Source organism: Rhodamnia argentea, chromosome 10 (genome assembly GCF_020921035.1).
Source record: "Rhodamnia argentea isolate NSW1041297 chromosome 10, ASM2092103v1, whole genome shotgun sequence".
NCBI lineage: Eukaryota > Viridiplantae > Streptophyta > Magnoliopsida > Myrtales > Myrtaceae > Rhodamnia > Rhodamnia argentea.
Genome location: NC_063159.1, coordinates 7,398,493 through 7,417,110, shown reverse-complemented (window position 1 = coordinate 7,417,110; position 18,618 = coordinate 7,398,493). Strand labels below are relative to the sequence as shown.

The 18,618-nt window shown below is 40.8% G+C and overlaps 3 protein-coding genes across 11 annotated transcripts in view; 1 reads left to right on the top strand and 2 right to left on the bottom strand.

Annotated features, from left to right (window-relative positions):
- The window catches only part of LOC115750563 (protein FAR-RED ELONGATED HYPOCOTYL 3), an 874,908-nt gene that overhangs the window by 221,371 nt on the left and 634,919 nt on the right, over nt 1-18,618 (bottom strand). The gene's annotated exons all lie outside the window — the stretch shown is intronic.
- Nucleotides 98-17,450, top strand: LOC115750551 (1-aminocyclopropane-1-carboxylate oxidase homolog 1-like). Of its 6 annotated transcripts, none has more exons than XM_030688000.2 (4): nt 100-723; nt 1,259-1,580; nt 1,788-2,051; nt 3,717-3,872. In XM_030688000.2, the coding sequence occupies exons 1-4, from the start codon at nt 212-214 to the stop codon at nt 3,768-3,770; spliced, it is 1,152 nt and encodes a 383-aa protein (XP_030543860.1). In that variant the 5' UTR covers nt 100-211; the 3' UTR covers nt 3,771-3,872. The 6 variants fall into 6 exon arrangements, with proteins under 6 accessions (XP_048141926.1, XP_030543860.1, XP_048141924.1 ...); XM_048285968.1 differs by lacking the exons at nt 100-723; nt 1,259-1,580; nt 1,788-2,051; nt 3,717-3,872 and adding exons at nt 15,191-15,378; nt 15,433-15,789; nt 16,285-16,606; nt 17,091-17,450; XM_048285969.1 differs by lacking the exons at nt 1,259-1,580; nt 1,788-2,051; nt 3,717-3,872 and adding exons at nt 16,285-16,606; nt 17,091-17,450 and having other exon boundaries at nt 98-723.
- On the bottom strand, nt 8,210-13,035 carry LOC115750554 (probable prolyl 4-hydroxylase 10). Of its 4 annotated transcripts, none has more exons than XM_048285974.1 (8): nt 12,702-13,035; nt 12,239-12,329; nt 11,336-11,447; nt 11,133-11,294; nt 10,730-10,859; nt 10,437-10,624; nt 10,173-10,255; nt 8,210-8,221 (listed from the first exon to the last, which is right to left on the bottom strand). In XM_048285974.1, the coding sequence occupies exons 1-7, from the start codon at nt 12,893-12,895 to the stop codon at nt 10,182-10,184; spliced, it is 951 nt and encodes a 316-aa protein (XP_048141931.1). In that variant the 5' UTR covers nt 12,896-13,035; the 3' UTR covers nt 8,210-8,221; nt 10,173-10,181. The 4 variants fall into 4 exon arrangements, with proteins under 4 accessions (XP_048141931.1, XP_048141930.1, XP_048141932.1 ...); XM_048285973.1 differs by lacking the exon at nt 8,210-8,221 and adding an exon at nt 9,144-9,506; XM_048285975.1 differs by lacking the exon at nt 8,210-8,221 and adding an exon at nt 9,144-9,506 and having other exon boundaries at nt 10,736-10,859.

The following is an 18,618-nucleotide window of genomic DNA, read 5'->3' as shown; positions in this document are numbered from 1 at the left end:
GAATAGTTTGTGGAAATTTAATATTATAAAAAAAAATAACGAGTTTTCTTTGTTGTTGTTGTTATTATTATTTTTATTTTTTTTATAGGCAAACGAACTGATCAGTCACGACCCACACTGGTTCAGACGAAATCACGCACATTGCTACCTAACTCAGCAGCAGACTCCATTACCATTTCGTTACGGACTTCGTCGATCAGCTTAAACGGAGATGTCGGCGGCGAGCACCGCCGCACTCCGGCGGAACGAAGAACTGAAGCTCTTCGACGACGCGAAGCTCGGCGTCAAGGGCCTCGCCGACTCCGGCGTCTCGAAGATCCCGTCCTTCTTCGTCCACCGCACGGGGGAGGCAACGGCCGACGGCGCCGACCTCGCGATCCCAACCGTCGACCTAGGAGGCGTCGTCGGCGGAGAAAGCGGCGGCGGGGATCTCAGGCGGAGCGCGGTGGAAGGAGTCCGGAGCGCGTGCGAGGCCTGGGGCTTGTTCCAGGTGGTGAACCACGGGATCCCGGGGAGCGTGCTGGAGGAGATGATCGGAGGGATCCGGAGGTTCCACGAGAGCGGGAGTAGGAGGGACTGGTACTCGCGGGAAAAGGGGAGGAAGGTGCTGTACTTCTCGAACTTCAATCTGTTCAAGGTGGCGGCGGCGGATTGGAGGGACACTCTGGTCTGCGAGATGGCTCCGAGCCCGCCGGAGCCTCAGGAATTGCCTGAGTCGTGTAGGTACGACCTTGGACACGTTTTACTTGGCTCCGCTCTGACTCATAATATACTCGATCGCAGATTTGATTTTCTCGAGTTCTAAGTCAAGTTCAACTCATTAGCTGAATCGAGTGATCGAAAATCGTACGGATACATTTTATAGACACTGCAAGTAGCTATATAATATAGTATTAAGCTTACATTTTGAAGAATTTGAGGTTGAATTTAAGCTTAGTGAAGTCGACCTCGCTCGAGCTTGATTCAAGGCCAGAAATTCAATATGCCCAATCGAGTCGGAGTGGAGCTTGAGTACTGAACCCCTGTTGACCCGACTGAACTCGACTGAACTCCTGTTCTGAACAGTGGTGTCGATGCTCAGGATTGGTGAATTCCCGATTTGGCGGCGAGAATTTTTGCCATTAACTTGCTGAAGACCCTGATAGTGGTCCCAAAAAATAGACCCAAATCCAGTAATTTGATTTTGGTTACACCCAGCAGTTTGATTTTGGTTGCACTTAAAGACTTTGAAGTGCTTGTTTTTTGCATTGCTTGCCAGGGACATTGTGATCGAATTCTCGGAACAAGTACACAAATTGGGGATCACATTGTTGGAGCTGTTGTCTGAGGCGCTCGGTCTCAAGCCGAGCCACCTGAAGGACATGCATTGTGGCGAGGGATTGGTCCTCCTGTGCCATTACTATCCGCCCTGCCCCGAGCCGGAGCTGGCCATGGGATGTAGTGTGCACAACGACGGTAACTTCCTGACCATACTTCTGCAGGATCAACTGGGCGGCCTTCAGTTCCTTCATGAGGATCAGTGGTTCAATGTTCTTCCCCAGAAAGGAGCTTTACTAGTGAACCTTGGAGACCTTATGCAGGCAAGCAAGCTAAAGCAGTAGCCCATAACTATGAGTTGCTCTTTTCCTCTGTTGTAATCATCTCATCGTTTGCTAATTGAGAAGAGTCGTCACGCCCTTGCGCACGCACTCTCACACGGACACAAATATTCACTCGTTCGGTACGAATTCTACTGTTTGGTCTTTGAACTGATTCTCGTTTCGTTCGGATCAATGCTCTATGGACAGCTAGTTTCGAATGACAAGTTCAAGAGCGCAAGCCACCGGGTGTTGGCCAAAGCGGTGGGCCCGAGAGTCTCGATCGCGAGCTTCTTCAGGACGAGTTTCGGAATCGAACAGGCCTCGAAGCTCTACGGACCCATTGAAGAACTGGTATCGGAAGAGAGCCCGCCACTCTACCGGGAGACCACAGTGCCGGGTTATCTGGCATCCTACTACGCCAAAGTCTGGGAGGAAAACAGGCTTGACACCGACTCTCCACTGGCGAGCTTCAGAACGCGAAGCGATGAGGACAGACAGACGCTGAGTTGTTCCAAGACAAGAACTTGACTGTTGACATGTGCGAGTACGAAATTCTATGATATATGGTCAGAGAAATGTATGATCACAATATTGCTTTGGACTTTGAGGATTGGCCTTTCTTCGAAGACTCTTGCTGCTTTAGGGTCTGTATGGTAACGTTTCAGAAAAAGTGTTTCTATTCCCAAAGTGTTCTCGGAACACTTTGGGAACAGAAATGCGTATGGCAAAAAAGTGTTCCCAAAGTGTTCCGGGAACACTTTTGAGAAACAGAAACACTTTTGGAGCAGAAACAAAAAACAAGAAAAACTTGTTTCTGTGTTCCTGGAACACTTTTTAGAAACATATTTGGAACATTTTTTAAAAATAATTGGGAACAATTTTGTTTTTGAACACACTTTTTTCTCTTTTGTTCTTGCATGATGTTGACACTTGATTTTTGATCATTTTATTTTAAAAAATTAATTAAAAATATGAAAAAATTCATAAAATTACAAAATTAACCTTGGAAGCTTTTGCCTAGCCTTAGCAACCAATTTTGAACAAAAAATGTTTTTTGTAATATTTAACATTTTGCAGATTTATTTTAATTATAAAAATATCCGAAAATAAGGAAAAATAGTATTTGTGGTCAGAAAAATGTACAAAAATAGTCCATATTCTTATTTTAATTCCCTTTTCATTTTGGTCTCTTAAATTTAAAAAAATTTAGTTTGGGACCACATGCCTCTTCATTGAACATAATCCTAAATTGACTAAAAAAATTCATTTTAAATCATTTTAGCCAAAATTTTTACTTTTAGAGTCATGACATGAAATTTTGATATCTTGCATCTCATTTCAGTCCTCATGTTGGAAAATTGCACAATTGGACTAAAAGGGCCTAAATGCACAAATATTTTTCATTTTAGTCCCCAATTTCACTCAAAGTGTAATTAATATTTTTCTAGTGTCCCCGTTTAAAAGTAATCATATTTTTAACTACTTGGAAACATTTACTTGTAACTCATAATTGTAATTTTTCCTATCTATAGAAAACATATTTGATGTTATCGTTATCTAATTCCAATTCGTCTTCTCTTTCAATTTTTTTCTTTTTATAGTTGATCTCGTCCATATCATCATTTGATAAATCATGCACAAATTACTTATACATATATTGGTCCAATTTGATTTAGTAAATTGAACAAATGCGATTTAATTTGATTTAGTAAGTTAAAAAGATAAAGACATTTTAATTTTAATAAATATAGTCCCCTTAATTAAATGAAAAAATTAGGAACAATTTTTTTGCGGTTACCAAATGCATTTCTTTTCTTCTTCTTTTTTGTTCCATAACATAAATTTTATGCAGTTACCAAATATGTTTATGTTCTTTTTTTATTCCGGGAACAGATTTTTTTTACGCTTACCAAACGCATTTTTGTTTCTAAAAATCGTTGCTGCAAAAACAAAATAGAAAAAAAAATGTTTCTATTCTAAAAGTTGTTCCGGGAACAGAAACGTTACCATACGCAGCCTTAATCTTCGAGGCATCACTGCTACGTCTCCGGGAGCCATGCCCCGAGAGCGGATTCGCGACACACGCTCTTCATTGCGGTCCGCGTGTAGGGATGGCAATCGGATAGGGCAAGAGCGAGGTTGGCATCCATCGGTTGGGAATCCCGGCGGGCGAGTGTGTGTCGATGTTAATTAGTGTATATTATGCACCTTTCATATAATGGTTGAATGTAGAGCGTTTGTCGATTTTCACTAATGTACACGAGATGCTTAGGTGGTATTGCTATTTATGGAGCATGTGAGGAAACCAAACTTAGCAATAAGAGAGAAGGTGTAGGGTTGGGACTTGGAAGAGCAATTGGGAAGTACCTTTTAAGTAAATGTAAAGGGTTTTAGGGTAAAGGGATTTTGATGAAATGCAAACATTGTACGGGTAAACACTATTCGCATCAAGGAAAGTGGTGATTAAAAATTATTAAATTAAAATAAAGGAAACCCCAGCTTAATCGCGCTCGAGTGCTGCAGCTTAGGATGCGTATGGTAACGTTTCTGTTCCCGGAACAACTTTTAGAACAGAAACACTTTTTTTTGTTTCCGTTCCCAGCAACGATTTTCTAGAACAGAAACGCGTTTGGTAACCGCAAAAAAATTCTGTTCCCGGAACAAAAAAAGAACAGAAACGCGTTTAGTAACTACATTAACCACCTTAGGCGTCGGCCATCCGAAAGTGGTGCGATCTTAGGCGGCCCTTGCTTGCGATCATAGGACCCTAGCAACACCATGTTGAGGTTGTGGGACCTCGGGCAGCCCTGTTTGTGGTCGTACGACCCCAACCGTGGCTTGTCGAATCTAGATTAGGCTCGTCGGAGAGTCGCACGAGGTTTGAACAGTGACAATGAAGAGCGAAATTTAGATAATTTAGCAAGGACAAAGTTAGAAGACAAAAAAAACATTAACATTCTCGAAATGCCCAAAGTCAAGGCTAGTAAAACTTGCAATGGGTTTAAGGGCCTTTGGAAATGTTGGCATTGGCTCAAAAGCCTTTGGAATTTTCTTGCTCAAACACCTCAACTTTGACACAAAAGGCTCTAGAGTAGAAATGGCTAAATGGAACCGTAGGCCCGAAACCGGCCCGAGCTCTTTCCCCACCCCCCCACTCTCCCCGCGAGTTCCAAGACAAATGGCTCTTTGGGCCGTTGCATGATGCAAAAAAAAAAATTAATTTTTTTTTTAGTTAAATAGCTCTCCCCTTCTCTATAAATACATATCATCCCCCTTTCATTTTTCTCTCAAATTCTCTCAATTCTCTCAAATTTTCTCAATCCCGCCTCAATTCTCTCAATTCCGCCTCAATTCTCTCAATCGGATTTCCGATCAATTCTCTCAAAAATGGCAAGTGGAAGCGGAAATACTAGAAAGGCCAAGATGGCGATAGGAGATTCCGAGTATCCTATTCCCGGATATGATCCTCGTGAGTATGCATGTTGGGAAGACGACGACAATAATATCAACGTTGTTCCCATTTCGAACGTCGAGCACGTCTCAACACAAGAAAGTCTTCATCCTCCTACGGGTGTCGAAGAAACGTCGACGGCAAATGAGTCGGAACGGAAGGGCCGAGAGAGTACATCCGACTTGTGGCTGCACTTTGATAAGGTACGTGATGAAAGCGAAAGTAAGTATAATATAAATTGTAAATATTGTTCGCAAACATACAAATTTACGAAAGGAGACGACTACGGAACATTCCGTCGGCATCTAACGAAAAAACATCTAATGCAAGCGGGAATCGACACTACGCAACAACAAATTTCCAAGTACGCCAATTTTAATACTCATCCTTTATACTGATGCACTTTATAAACAAACATTAGCTGAATATGTTGCCCTTAATCATGCTTCGTTTACTACTGGTGAAAATTTTAATTCGAAATATTTGATAAATACTGCGTTGGTTCCGCAATTACCAAATATTCCAAAAAGTACTCTTAAAGGCGAATTTTTGTATCTTTATAAAAAAAAAATCTTTAGCCAATTTTTTTGCGAAATTCAATGGACGTGTGCATTTAGATAGCGATATTTGGAGTGATTCTTGGCAAATTCATTCTTATATGGGTGTCACGTGTCATTGGATAGGTGACGATTGGACCATTCAAAAAAGATTTATTGCATTTCGAGTTTTTGATGAAAAACATTTGGCTCATAATATTTATAGAATAATTAGGCGAGTTTTAGAAGAATATAATTTGATAAATAAAGTATTTTCAATTGGTTTTGATAATACCGCCGCAAATACCGCTTCCATTCCCGAATTAGAAAATATTTGCAAATCCTCTTTTGGCGGACAATTTTTTCACATTAGATGTGCTTGCCATGTTTTAAATTTATGTGTACAAGATGGTTTACGAACTCTTGACACTTCTCTCGCCCCTATAAATGATGCAATTAAATTTTTATGGAGTCTTGCCCATTTTATGAAAGTATGGGGAAAATTTTGTAAACAACATGGGAGAATAGCAAAAAGGTTTCCAAAAGATATTCTAACTCATTGGAATTCTACCTACAAGTTGTTTCGTCAAACTTTTGATTACAAAGATTTATTATGTAAGTTTATTTCGTAAAATATTCCCCAAAATTACTTTACTTACGCAACATTGGGACGTTTGCAAAAAAAAAAATTTAGATTTTTTTGAAAATTTTTAATGGTGCTACTAATACTTTATCTGGTATTTATTATCATACTACGCATTTATTTTTAATAGAGTGTGTTAATATTAGTAGTGTTTTTAGTGAATATAAAAAAAGATACTGAATTAGATCAGACTATTTTAATAATGTGAGAAAAATGGTTGCATTATTATTTCAAAATTCCTCTTGTCTATTTAGTTGGTATTATTTTTGATCCACATATTAAATTAGACGGTTTACTAGATTATCCGAATGTGTATTATTATGATTTTTTACATTTGGAAGATTCAATAAATATTTCAAATATACAATGAGATGTTAAAGAATCTATAGTAGTGTTATATGGAAAATTTTATAGTAGATATGGTTTAAGTGGTTGTGGATCTTTACAATCTACTGCCTCATGAAACTAAGATGGTAGTTCACTTAGTAGATGGTACAATATGCTCAAGAGTAGACAAAAAAAAATAAAAAGGGGCAACATGTAGTATTTCTGAATTAGAAAAATATTTAATCACTCAATTTAACTTTCGTGATACGTAACATAGTACAGATTTCCAAATCTTGGAGTGGTGAAAGAGTCACTCAATTGATTACCTAGTTCTCACCCTCATCGCTTGCTAGATATTAGTAACCTCTATTTCAGCGATTGCGGTTGAACAAGCATTTAGCGCTGGACGATTAATTTTAGACTCTCGCCGTTCAAGATTAAGTCCAGAGTTTATGGAAGCTCAAGCTTGTATTGACAATTGGACGAAAGCTAGATTTCGATACCAAGAGTTAGATCAAGAACACGAATTTTTTGGTGAGGATTGTGGAGATATCACCGCCACGAGTACCACAACCGGTAGCGACAATTGACGATGAGGTAAGTTGGGGTTATCAAAGGTAAAAGAACTACATGAGCTTTGATTCTTCTATCCCTAAGAAGATATGTAGGCGCTTAATGATAATTCATTAAATTCAAGCCCATTCCTCCTCTCTCTCTTTTTTCCCCACATTTTATTACAATGTAAAATTTGATTATAATTTATAATTTATTATGTTTATTTTATTATTTATTATTTTAAAAATTAAAATTAAAAAACAGAACCAGAATCGTCCCAGGAACCAGCCGGAACCACCGGTTCCGAACCGTAACCTACCCGGAATTGCCGGTTCCACCTTTTCGTGGAACTAGAACCGTCGGTTCATGAATCGGAACCAGTGGTTCCTTGAAACCGGCCATGTCTACTCTAGAGGTCTAAAACCCATTTCAAATAATACGCCAAATGCCAAATGAAATCATACTTGCTTTTAGAATTACATGTAATCTTTAGGGATAGTCTTATTACTATCTATTTATATTTAGGGTTAATACCATAAAAAACCTCAAATTGGTACACCTGTGACAAATTTATCCCAAATTATTTTTTTTTACCACCAAAAATCATAAACTAGTACTTTTGTGACAAATTTACCCTAAACTAATTATTTTGATCAAGAAAAACTTCAAGCTAGTACACATGTGACAAACTTACCCTCCATTAAATTAGATTAATATCACAAAAAATCTCAAATTAATAAACCTGTGACAAACAGAGAGGAAAAATCCCAAGCTAGTACACCCGTGAACTGTTACATGTTATCCAACTAAGCAATTTGACAGTTAGATTTAATGAAAACTGAAGGAGGGTAAATTTGTCATAAGTGTACCAGTTTGGGATAAATTTGTCAAGTGTACCAGCTTGGGATTTTTGGTGGTCAAAAAAATAATTTAGGGTAAATTTGTCATAGATGTACCGGTTTGGGGTTTTCCGTCGTATTAACCCTTATATCTATAATGCTTTATAAAGTCAATTACTAAATTGGATGTCTTTCACCTAAATTACTATCATGCCCTCACATTTAACCTATCTGATATTAAGAAAAGAAATGAGACAAATTGAACCACTTTCTTTAATAACTACCATCTTCTTTTGGCTCACTTTCATTCACTTCCTCGGTTTCTCCAAACAACCAGGCAGGAAAGCCTGGCGAGTCATTTGTAGTGCACACTACGGTTCGACACAGAGGTGAAAACATTAATCCGTCACTTCTCTATATCCTTGGAAGATTCGTTATCTTCTCGTCTCTTTGCTGAGTCATATATAGGTTGAGCTGGCTTATTTCGATCACAGGGGCATCCTGCAGCACGTCATCGGGAACTTGATCGGAGCTAGACATTGAGCGACCAGGCAAGTTCACCAGCCGACTCTTATCATTCTGACTCGTGGGTGGCGGATGAATTAACATCGCAAGGTCAGGGTCGGTGTTCACGATATGTGGACAATCCATTGTTGGCCTCCCATTTTCGTTTCAAAAGCTTTCAGTTTGATTTTCACCGGACAAATGATTTGGATTTCAGAAACCAACAAGTTTTTTTCCAACTGTGTCCCGAACCTTGATTTACTCGACCAGTTTGCCTTCTTCTGGTTTTGCCGCCTTCTGGTGCAAGACGATGGTGTACGATCCATGCCCAAGAGACGCTTTCTTTCAAAGCTACAAACACAAAACGAATTGAGAGAGAACATGAAATTCATTATTGAGGTGGTGGAGATCCCATATCCACGGGTACTAGGAGGTCACGTGTTAGATGTCCGAATGGCATCTTACCACGTGACCACTCTTCCTGTTAATAGCTGAATAAGAAGGGAAATGGGATCCAGGGGCCTTTGGTCGTTTCATTGGTTTTGGGTCGAAAGCAATCAAAACCATAACGACAAAGGCCAAATACGCGCAGATTCTCTCCAGTACATTCTACAACACTTTTAGCAGAGACACTTTTCCATATTGCATATTGGAACGGCTATGTGGATGCATGCCGATTCTGGCTCACGCTACAATAGAGGTCACATCTTGGCTAGAACAGAAAATGTCTATTCATAACTTATGTGATGAGATCTGTACTCGCATTTAAGGGGCGGGGAATGCAAAATGCGTCACCCATTGCTTCCAGAAGTTCACAATAATGGCACTCATCAGCATCCTCGTGTTCTAATGTGATTCCGGAAAAGAGGGGAAGGAAGAGAGAGGGGGGAACGAGGACTGCTGTTCAAGCTTATTATTCTGTATTACAATAGGACTATGAAGACAACGCACAATTGCGAGTCCCTGCATGCAGGTTGCTAACGTGAAAGGAGTACATGACACCCAAAAGACGGGGCCTTCGCCAGAGAATTCAAACAGGTTACAACAGTAGGAGTTTACAAACTTTTGTACCTGCAAACGAAGCACCTATCAGTGGGTGCAAGATGGAGTAGTTATAGGCAATAATCGGTACTGATATTTAAAATCTAGGTAAGTTCAGGAAGGAAAACCAAAATGGTGATAATTCCAGTTTTACTCAGGGTGATACATGCACCGAACTGAAAGTAGTATCGAAGCAGGGCAATCTTTCCTTATCTGTAGCATGACCGACACACTAGGTGAATCAACCTATCCAGCCAACGCTTTCCTAAATCCTTTCTAAACATTCCAAAACGTATATGAACAGCCTCGGCAAGGTTTATACCTTTTAGAAAGTAAACATATTGGATTCATCCAACCTGGAGCTGAACATAACATCAGCCATAAACCAACCCAACATAACCTGGATCGTCTCCATTTAATAAAGTGATGTCTGTATAAAATAGCACAAAAGATAAAACCAGAAATATTTCACCCATCATGCAATTACCAGATGGTTAGAAGCTAGATTAATGAAATTTCTATTACGTTACTAACGTACGGGGTGAGACACTTATTAGCAGCAGAGAAACTATCACTATATCATACATTGCTAACAATCGCTACTGCAAGGAAACATGATCGTGAACCACTTCATGTTGAAAATGATACTTGTGCGTGTATCCTAACCATCTCCTCTCAGCAGAGAAAAACAATTACCTTAGTATCTCAAATTTTGTACTCATGCACACGCAGCCACTTAGTAGATGACCATTTGTTCCCCTTAATAACAGGGCAACCACCTGACATGAATCAGAATGGCTAAGTGAACGGTGACAGAAACCAGAGAATAAATTCGATACCTCATTTACAAGATCAACATATAGATTTTAGTAAAATTGTACAGACTTCGACATGCTATTGTATTACGAAATCTAGGCATGACCAAGAACACATGACAACCAAATAGAGAGCACAACTAACCATGGAAACTGGATTCATCCAGAGCACCATCAGGTTTCGTATTCCAAAAAAGAAGTGCATCACCCATTTTCGGTTTAATAGAAAGTCCTTTTTTACGGCAATCAGAAAGCCCGTTCCACCGAGGTGCTGCACTCAAGTTACCCTTGGCTGCAGGGAAAACTGTCTCACCTCCCTCCTCAACATCAGAGCTGCAATAGTATGCAAATGGAGAAAGTCACAAAAGGAACATAGAGGGACAACACAGTATGTACTAATACAACTATATGCAAAAGCTAAAAGGCCATTGTACTCACAGGTACATGACAACAGTTGCAATTCGTTGACCACCATTCCTAGTGTTGTATTCATCAAGGAAGTAGTCATAGTGAGGTTCATACTTCTGCCCAACTTCATAGTGGAGGATTTGAAGTTCCTCTCCATGCTCTACAATTTGCTAAGTTTGTTAAATACATGAAAATTGGTATCAGTGTTGCTACAAGAATGTGGTTGATGCGTGGGCAAAAAGATTTATCTGGGTAAAAAATGGCTATGTATCCACGAATTGGCGGACATTATGTCAGACAGATTTTGGAAGAGACAATAGTTTCAAGACATATTAATTTGATAGCTGCAATTGAAGTATTTCAAACCTAATCATCAATACTTCTTATTTGATGTGTAGGCTATGATGCTGGTTAAGGAAATTCTATTGCACACCTGCGGGTATGAAGGTAAAATCTGCTATCCTTTTCTCGATATCCCCAATTATCTTATCACGCCCTCTCGTCAGGTACATCACTGAGCTTGTCCGTACCCTGCATACAATGAGATTATAAAGGAATACACTATCGACCAGATATTTCATGAAGAGGGATGAAACAGAGGTGTGTTAAAAACTCAATGTTTGACTTTGGGAAATAGATGGTAAGTGAACCTGTTATCTTTAATCTCTCCAGTACTACTGTCTACAACAGTTGACTTATGCATATGGGGCTTGGCAAGTTCGATTAGGTATATGCACTCGTCTTCAGACTGCACAAAAAAGGCTTGACAATGTTAAAGGCTATAAAATCCAAGTGCAGGACCATAACAAATGTGCTAATGTAAATGTAAACTCATATAACCGAACTCCTTCAACTTATCATATGTTAGGCTAAAGGACGAGGTTTTTAGTCAGGAAATTGCAGTCAAGCCTGATTGATCATTGTTAAATTATGGGCAGCACTGAGCCATGAGGTTAGTGAGGTGTTTCATGGACCAAGTTTTACCTGGTTAGGCGGGTTTCCTGGTCATTACAAGAAAATTATGGCGTAGCAAACATCAAGGTGCTTGTCTAATGGATAGAAAGCCTCAAGGATGACTTACTGAGTTGGGAATTCAACTTATTGAATCGATTCCATCTTGATGGATTTCCGAAAATGTATCAGCTAGAGGACATGACCATGCACCATTTAAATGCACCTTGACAGAATTTTCCAATCAAATCCCAAAACTAGCGACCTGCATACTTTTAGTATTTTCACTTGCTTTCACCACATTTTTTTCTTCGGTCGAAACTTTCACTACGTGATTCCTATGATGTCCATGTATGTGTTGAAACCACAGAATCTACCGGCGAGGCAGTATTGTACTTGATGATGGAGACCCATTCAAAGATCAGCGAAAATAGAAGTACGATGCGGCACATGAAATGCACATCAGAAGCTAGGCAGATGAAAAAAACCAAACAATTTATTAAAAACCAAAATCCAACAACTGGAAAATAGCATCTCCAATTTATGAAATGATATGCAGTAAAACTCTCGCAATTCTGACCTGCTTACCAAAAAATTGTGATACACAAACGCTATAGGTTCCCATGAGATGAGCTCAACCCACTGCTCGCCTCTGTCTCCTTCCCTTCCAAGTCCACTCCTGCATCACACCATACAAGAACACCAATTTTCTCGTCAAAATATTGTCACACAGCCAATCCAGTAGCAACATTCAGATAGGACGGTCTGCAGCAAATCCATTTTCACAACATGATGGCCTACCTCAACTTTTGCACCTAAATAAAATCCAAATTCTCAGTCAAAAAAATTTTTTTTTTGGTCGTAAATTCTCAGTCAATTTAGACTCGCTTATAGATGGAGGAGGTATTAGCTCGAGTAAATTCTCAGTCAAACTTGACCAGGAAAACGTGAATTTCCTTTCGGGTGCGAGATTAAAACCGACGTTTTCAAACATAGCGGCCAAACTACCAGCTAACTCGCACCTCTAGCAATCCGAAGCCACATTACCCACCTCTCCACGCTCATCCTCAAAATCGAGCTCAGCTCGTTCGCCTTAGAGGAGCCGCCGGAGCTGCTCGGGAACGAGCACGCGCCGACCACGAGGAGGATCAGCACGACGAAGCGGAAGATGAGGAGCGTGGCGCGGAGCAGCTGCGAGGACGGCGGCTTCGGCTGCGGGAAGCGCGGGTGCCTCGGTTCCGCCATCCGTGGACGATCCGAGGCCGGTCAGGCGATCGGAGACCCGAAGGCGTGAGCGAGATCGAGAAGGACGAAGGGAAGAACGAGCTCCGTATGGCGAGAGAATTGCTGTGTGCTTCTCTTGGTCGCCGTGTAGGAAATACCGAGAGAGGGCGGGAGAGACGAGAAGTGATCGCATGCCAGTGCTAATCACGGATTAAGTCCGAATAATTACTTTTAATACACTGTGTTTTGATCATATTATCCGTATGGGTCCCACTTTCAGGCGATTTTTTTTTTTTTAGTTTGATCGAGCACTTTCAGGCGATGACTCCAGTTAAATGTGGAGTCCATTTTGGGTCCCACCGATAGAAAAGCCTGGACGGCTGGACGGATCTATGCAAGTCTTTAAATAATTTCATTTAAATTGTGAAATGTAAAACTTCGAGGATATTCTTTAGAATAAAACGAAGAAAAATATTTTTTTTCAATTAAATGTGGCGGATAGACTTCATGCCACTTTCGAATGACTATCACAGAATAAATTCGTATAGTAGCGATTCGCGCATAAAGTGAATCATCGGAGTTTTTTGCTCCTACGTTCTTGGCACTATGCGAAGGCGTGAGCGAGATCGAAAAGGATGAAAAGAAGAGCGAGCTCCGTGTGGCGAGAGAATTGATACGTGCTTCTCTTTGTCGCCGTGCGGGAGTCGCCGAGAGAGAGAGAGAGGAGAAGTGATCGCATGCCCGTACTAATTACATATAAGATACATTTTATTTTGACCATATTGTCCCTATGGATCCCACTTTTAGGCGATGATTCCAATTAAATGTGGAGGGCATTTTAGGTCCCACTGAAAAGGAAGAGCCTGGACAAGTCATTTTGTAGGGGATGGAGAGAAATAGAGGCATGAATGCATGGAGAGGAGAGAGAGAGGTGATGGCAGCGATGGCCGACGACTAATGGCCAGAGGAGCGGCGGCGGTGGCGGCAGCAACAACAACAACTTAAGCTATATGTTTGAAGTGTGTGTCTAGGGTTTTCTAAGTAATAAGGCATAAAAAATAAAAGTGAGAAGGACAATTTGGAGAAAAAAAATTGCAGACTTCGAAAATAAAATCGGATGATAATGTGGGGCAAGATGAAATCCGGTGCATCATCGCAAAAGTGTAGAGAGAGAGAGAGAGAGAGAGAGTATTTTGAAAAACAGAGAATGCAAAGAGGTATCGAGTGGAAAATTCAGGGCGGTTTTTTTTTTTTTTTCAAATTTCACCATTTGTAAATGTGATTTAAAATTGTGGTGCCTATTGTTTTAATAGTCTTGCATTTTTATCTTAAATTCGTAGAGTACTACTCAGTAATTTACACGTGAATAAAATCTCGTATACATATGTAGATAGACCGTGTCCTATTGACAGTTTTAAAAATCCAAGAGAGAACACTTAGCTTACCGTCGCACCAAGTCGGATGGTGGGACAGTCAACTAATGACCACAAAACTATTTTATGGAAACAGGATCACTTGCTCATCCGGTTCCCACACTTTGACTCATCATTTTCCTTTTTTTTATTTATAAAAATTAGAAGACAAAATTATGCAAGATAATTACATTTATATTTTTTTGAGTTATTAAAAATTGAGAAAAGCTAAGGTGACATTGCATGAGTGTGACAGGCCCACACGTACCACATATCCATGTGATATTCTTGTCAGCTTAAAGTCCACGTCTGACATATACGCACCACATATCCGCGTGACATGCTTGTCGCCCAAAAGTCTATGCTTGACATGTACGCACCACATATTTACGTGATAAACTTGCCAATTACATATGTTTCATTGAAATCTTAATTGTGCGAACCTCTTATATTTTTCTCTTCGAATTTTAGCTTCTAATAAAAATACATAAAAGTACACAAAAAAGTAGACATGGCCAATATTGAACCGGGGCTCAGAACCAGGCCGGAACCAGCTCGTTGACCGGGCCCACGGTTCCGGTTCCGACCCGATTTAAAAAAAAAAAAAAGGGAGAAGGCTCGGGAAAAAGAACTATTGGGCTTAGAAACCGGCGGTTTTGAACCGGAACCGGAACTAGAACCGCCGGTTCCTGAATCGGAACCGGCCATCTCTACAAAAAAGAAAACAACAATGGGGTGTCAAAGTGTGGAAACCAGATAAGCAAGTGATCCGGTTTCCATAGAATAGTTTTGTTGTGCCGTCCTTATGTCTGATTTGGTGGGACGGTCGGCTTAGCCTGATCCAAATTCAAGATACTAACAAGAAAAAAGTGATAAAGTTATAATAATAATAATAATAATAATAATAATTACAACAATGCAGGTCGTACGGCAGCGCACTATCCGACCATTGCGCCACGGACCTCGCCGATTAGCTCGTCGGAGCAAAAGCAAAGCGAGGATGTCGGCGACGAGTACCGCCACCCTCCGGCGCGACGAAGAGCTGAAACTCTTCGACGACACGAAGCTCGGCGTCAAGGGCCTCTACGACTCCGGCGTCTCGAAGATCCCGTCCTTCTTCGTCCACACTCGGAAGTCAACGGCCGACGGCGTCGACCTCCCGATCCCAACCGTCGACCTCGGAGGAGGCGTCATCGGCGGCGGCGGGGATCTCCGGCGGCGCGTGGTGGAAGGAGTCCGGAGCGCGTGCGAGGGCTGGGGCCTGTTCCAGGTTGTGAACCACGGGATCCCGGAGGGCGTGCTGGAGGAGATGATCGGAGGGGTCCGGAGGTTCCACGAGAGCGACAGCAGGAGGGATTGGTACTCCCGCGAAAGGGGGAGGAAGGTGATGTACTACTCGAATCTCACTCTGTTCAACGTGGCGGCGGCGGACTGGAGGGACACGCTGGTCTGCGAGATGGCTCCGAGCCCGCCGGAGCCTCAGGAATTGCCGGAATCGTGTAGGTACGACCTCCGGAACCTTCTTGATTTTCTCGAGTTTGAGTCCAAGAATACTTGCACTGGAATAACTCAATAGCGGAATCGCTCAATTGAAAATAGTATGGATGCGTTTATAAATGCTGTTAATAGCAAGATCATATAAGTATTCTGGTCTTGCACTATCAAGAATTTGAGGTCGAATTTGAGCTTAGTGAAATCGACCACGCTCAAGCCAGAGGAATCGTGCTCAAGCCAGGATATCAGCAAGCCCAACCTAGTCAAGTCGAGCTCCGACTCCGGGCACCGAACCCTGTCGGCCCAACTGAACTTGACTAGACCCCTGTTCGAAACAGTGGTATCGGTGCTCAAGATTGGCGAAATTCGCAATTTCCCTGTTGAAGACTTTCACCATTAACTTGCTGAAAACCCTGACGATGAATCCTAAAGATAGACCATTACTTCTGATTTTGGTTAGACTTCAAAGACTTTGAAGTGCTTGTTTTTCGCGTTGCTTGCCAGGGACATTGTGATCAAATTCTCGGAACAAGTGCACAACTTGGGGATCACATTGCTGGAGCTGTTGTCGGAGGCGCTCGGTCTCAAGCCGAACCACCTGAAGGACATGCATTGCGGCGAGGGATTACTCCTCTTGTGCCAGTACTATCCGCCGTGTCCCGAGCCGGACCGAGCCATGGGGTGCAACACTCACAACGACGGTAACTTTCTGACCATACTCCTGCAGGATCAACTGGGCGGCCTTCAGTTCCTTCATGAGGATCAGTGGGTCAATGTCCTTCCTCAGAAAGGAGCTTTGCTGGTGAACATTGGAGACCTTATGCAGGCAAGCAAAGCTAAAGCTATAAGCCTATAACTATGAGTTGCTCCTTTCCGCTGCTGTAATCGTCTCGTCTTTGCTAATTGAGAAGAGCAGATTAAATGCAACGGGCGCACGATATTCGCACATTCGATGCGAATTCGGCTTTTCATAGGACATGCAATGATGGAGGTTTTATGGTTGTCTCATGTTGGATAGAGATGTTCTGTAGATCTCCAAAAAAAAAAAATACGACAGGTTTGATTCTGTATGCTGTAAATAACGACGGCGGCATAACATTAATCATAGGCGAAAATCGTAATTTTCTATATGCAATACGAAAGAAACCCAAAAATACTAGCTACGCCGGAAAAGGGTTTGGATTACACATAGCCAAAAGAAGAAGAAACAACTTGGAGCAGGTCCAGTAGGGTTGCATGACGGTGATATGTCTACCATTCAGTGTTTAAACTGATTCCTGTTCTTGTTTGGTGAATGCTCTGCGGTGCAGCTGATTTCGAATGACAAGTTCAAGAGCGCGAGCCACCGGGTGTTGGCCAAAGCCACGGGCCCTAGAGTCTCCATTGCGTGCTTCTTCAGGACGAGTTTTGGGATCGAGCAGGCCTCGAAGCTCTACGGACCAATTGAAGAGCTGGTGTCGGAAGAGAACCCGCCAGTGTACCGGGCAACCACGGCGCCGGGTTATCTGGCGTCCTACCATGCCAAGGTCTGCAAGGAAAACAGACTCGATGCTGTCTCTCCGCTATCGAGCTTCAGACTCTGAAACGACGAGGATAACAGACGGATGCAAGTTGATTCAAGCCAACAACTTAAGACAAATTGAGGATTTGTGTGTTTGTATCGTAGTTGTATGTCTAGATGCAACTAACGTGTTGCTAATAAGATAAAGAACTTAATTGGGAAAATTACCAACAAAAAAGTCGTGAACATGTTGTATGGATGCAAATTCAGCTCTAAACTTTTCAATTCCGTGAATCTAGTATCGACCCTTTTAACAATTTGCCAATATAGTTGTTCCAATCAATTTTGTCTGAAAATTCAACGATCCTATGCCACAAGACCGGTGCTAACATGGATAATTTTTTTTTTATTTTATAATTTTTATTTTATCCTCTTTTTTCCACTATAGTTGGGAGGGTTGTCGGCCACGAAGGTCTCGACGACCCATACATAGGCGAGGCCTTAGTGACCCTCGTTGTAAAGAAAAGAAAAATTTATAAAGACACAAAATAAAATTAAAGATACGCATATTAAAAATTTTGAAGAACTTTAAAAACCGTAAAACTTGTCCACGCCAGCTTAATATTGGCCGAAAGGACTAAATTGGTGAATTGCTTAAATGTTTATGATTAAATTGGCCAAATTAAAATATTTTCATATTGGTATTGATCCAAAGTAATTTTACACTATCTATTGATTCATGTTAATAATTTTCTGTATTTCTCCACCGTGTAATTGTCGTGCGTGATACGTGGTCTATTTGACTAGACATACGAAATGTCATAATGTAATTACATGTCCGTACTTAGATTGAGATTTTAATAGATTTTGTTTGTAATTTCTTTTTTTTCTTGGAAATTGTATAAACTAATTCGGAAAAAGAAAAATGCTTCTACTGTTAGAAAATCATTTTATATGCAAGCATACTTATTCACTTGCAACATAAATGGTTCGTATGGAACATTAATGTAATTCTGCTCACGGAGAACTTCTGCCTAACGTGCAACGTGGTCTCTAATTTTCAGATTTATTCAATGCAGTCCATAAACGTTATTTTAATGTGCAATACCATTTCTAATCTTTTAATTTGTTTAATATGATTTCTAAAATTTCAATTTATGTTTGATTTAGTCTTGAACCGTTGACAACATTAAATATTTTTACATAGTCTAGGATCAAATTAAATATGAATCAAAAGTTTAAAAATTATATTGAATAAATATAAAATTCAATGACGATATTACATATTACGTTAACGAGACATTATATTGAACAAATTAAAATTATAAACATCATAT

Bases quoted from the DNA above. Each gene is read 5' to 3' on its own strand.
- LOC115750551 (XM_030688004.2), top strand. From the start codon at position 15,203: ATGCAGGTCGTACGGCAGCGCACTATCCGACCATTGCGCCACGGACCT. The intron at 15,790-16,284 runs GTACGACCTCCG...GTTGCTTGCCAG, and splicing joins GAATTGCCGGAATCGTGTAG to GGACATTGTGATCAAATTCT. The intron at 16,607-17,090 runs GCAAGCAAAGCT...TCTGCGGTGCAG, and splicing joins ACATTGGAGACCTTATGCAG to CTGATTTCGAATGACAAGTT.
- LOC115750554 (XM_048285974.1), bottom strand. From the start codon at position 12,895: ATGGCGGAACCGAGGCACCCGCGCTTCCCGCAGCCGAAGCCGCCGTCC. The intron at 12,330-12,701 runs GTGGGTAATGTG...GGTGTGATGCAG, and splicing joins TTGAGGATGAGCGTGGAGAG to GAGTGGACTTGGAAGGGAAG. The intron at 10,256-10,436 runs GTTAGTTGTGCT...GATTCATGTCAG, and splicing joins GGATGAATCCAGTTTCCATG to GTGGTTGCCCTGTTATTAAG.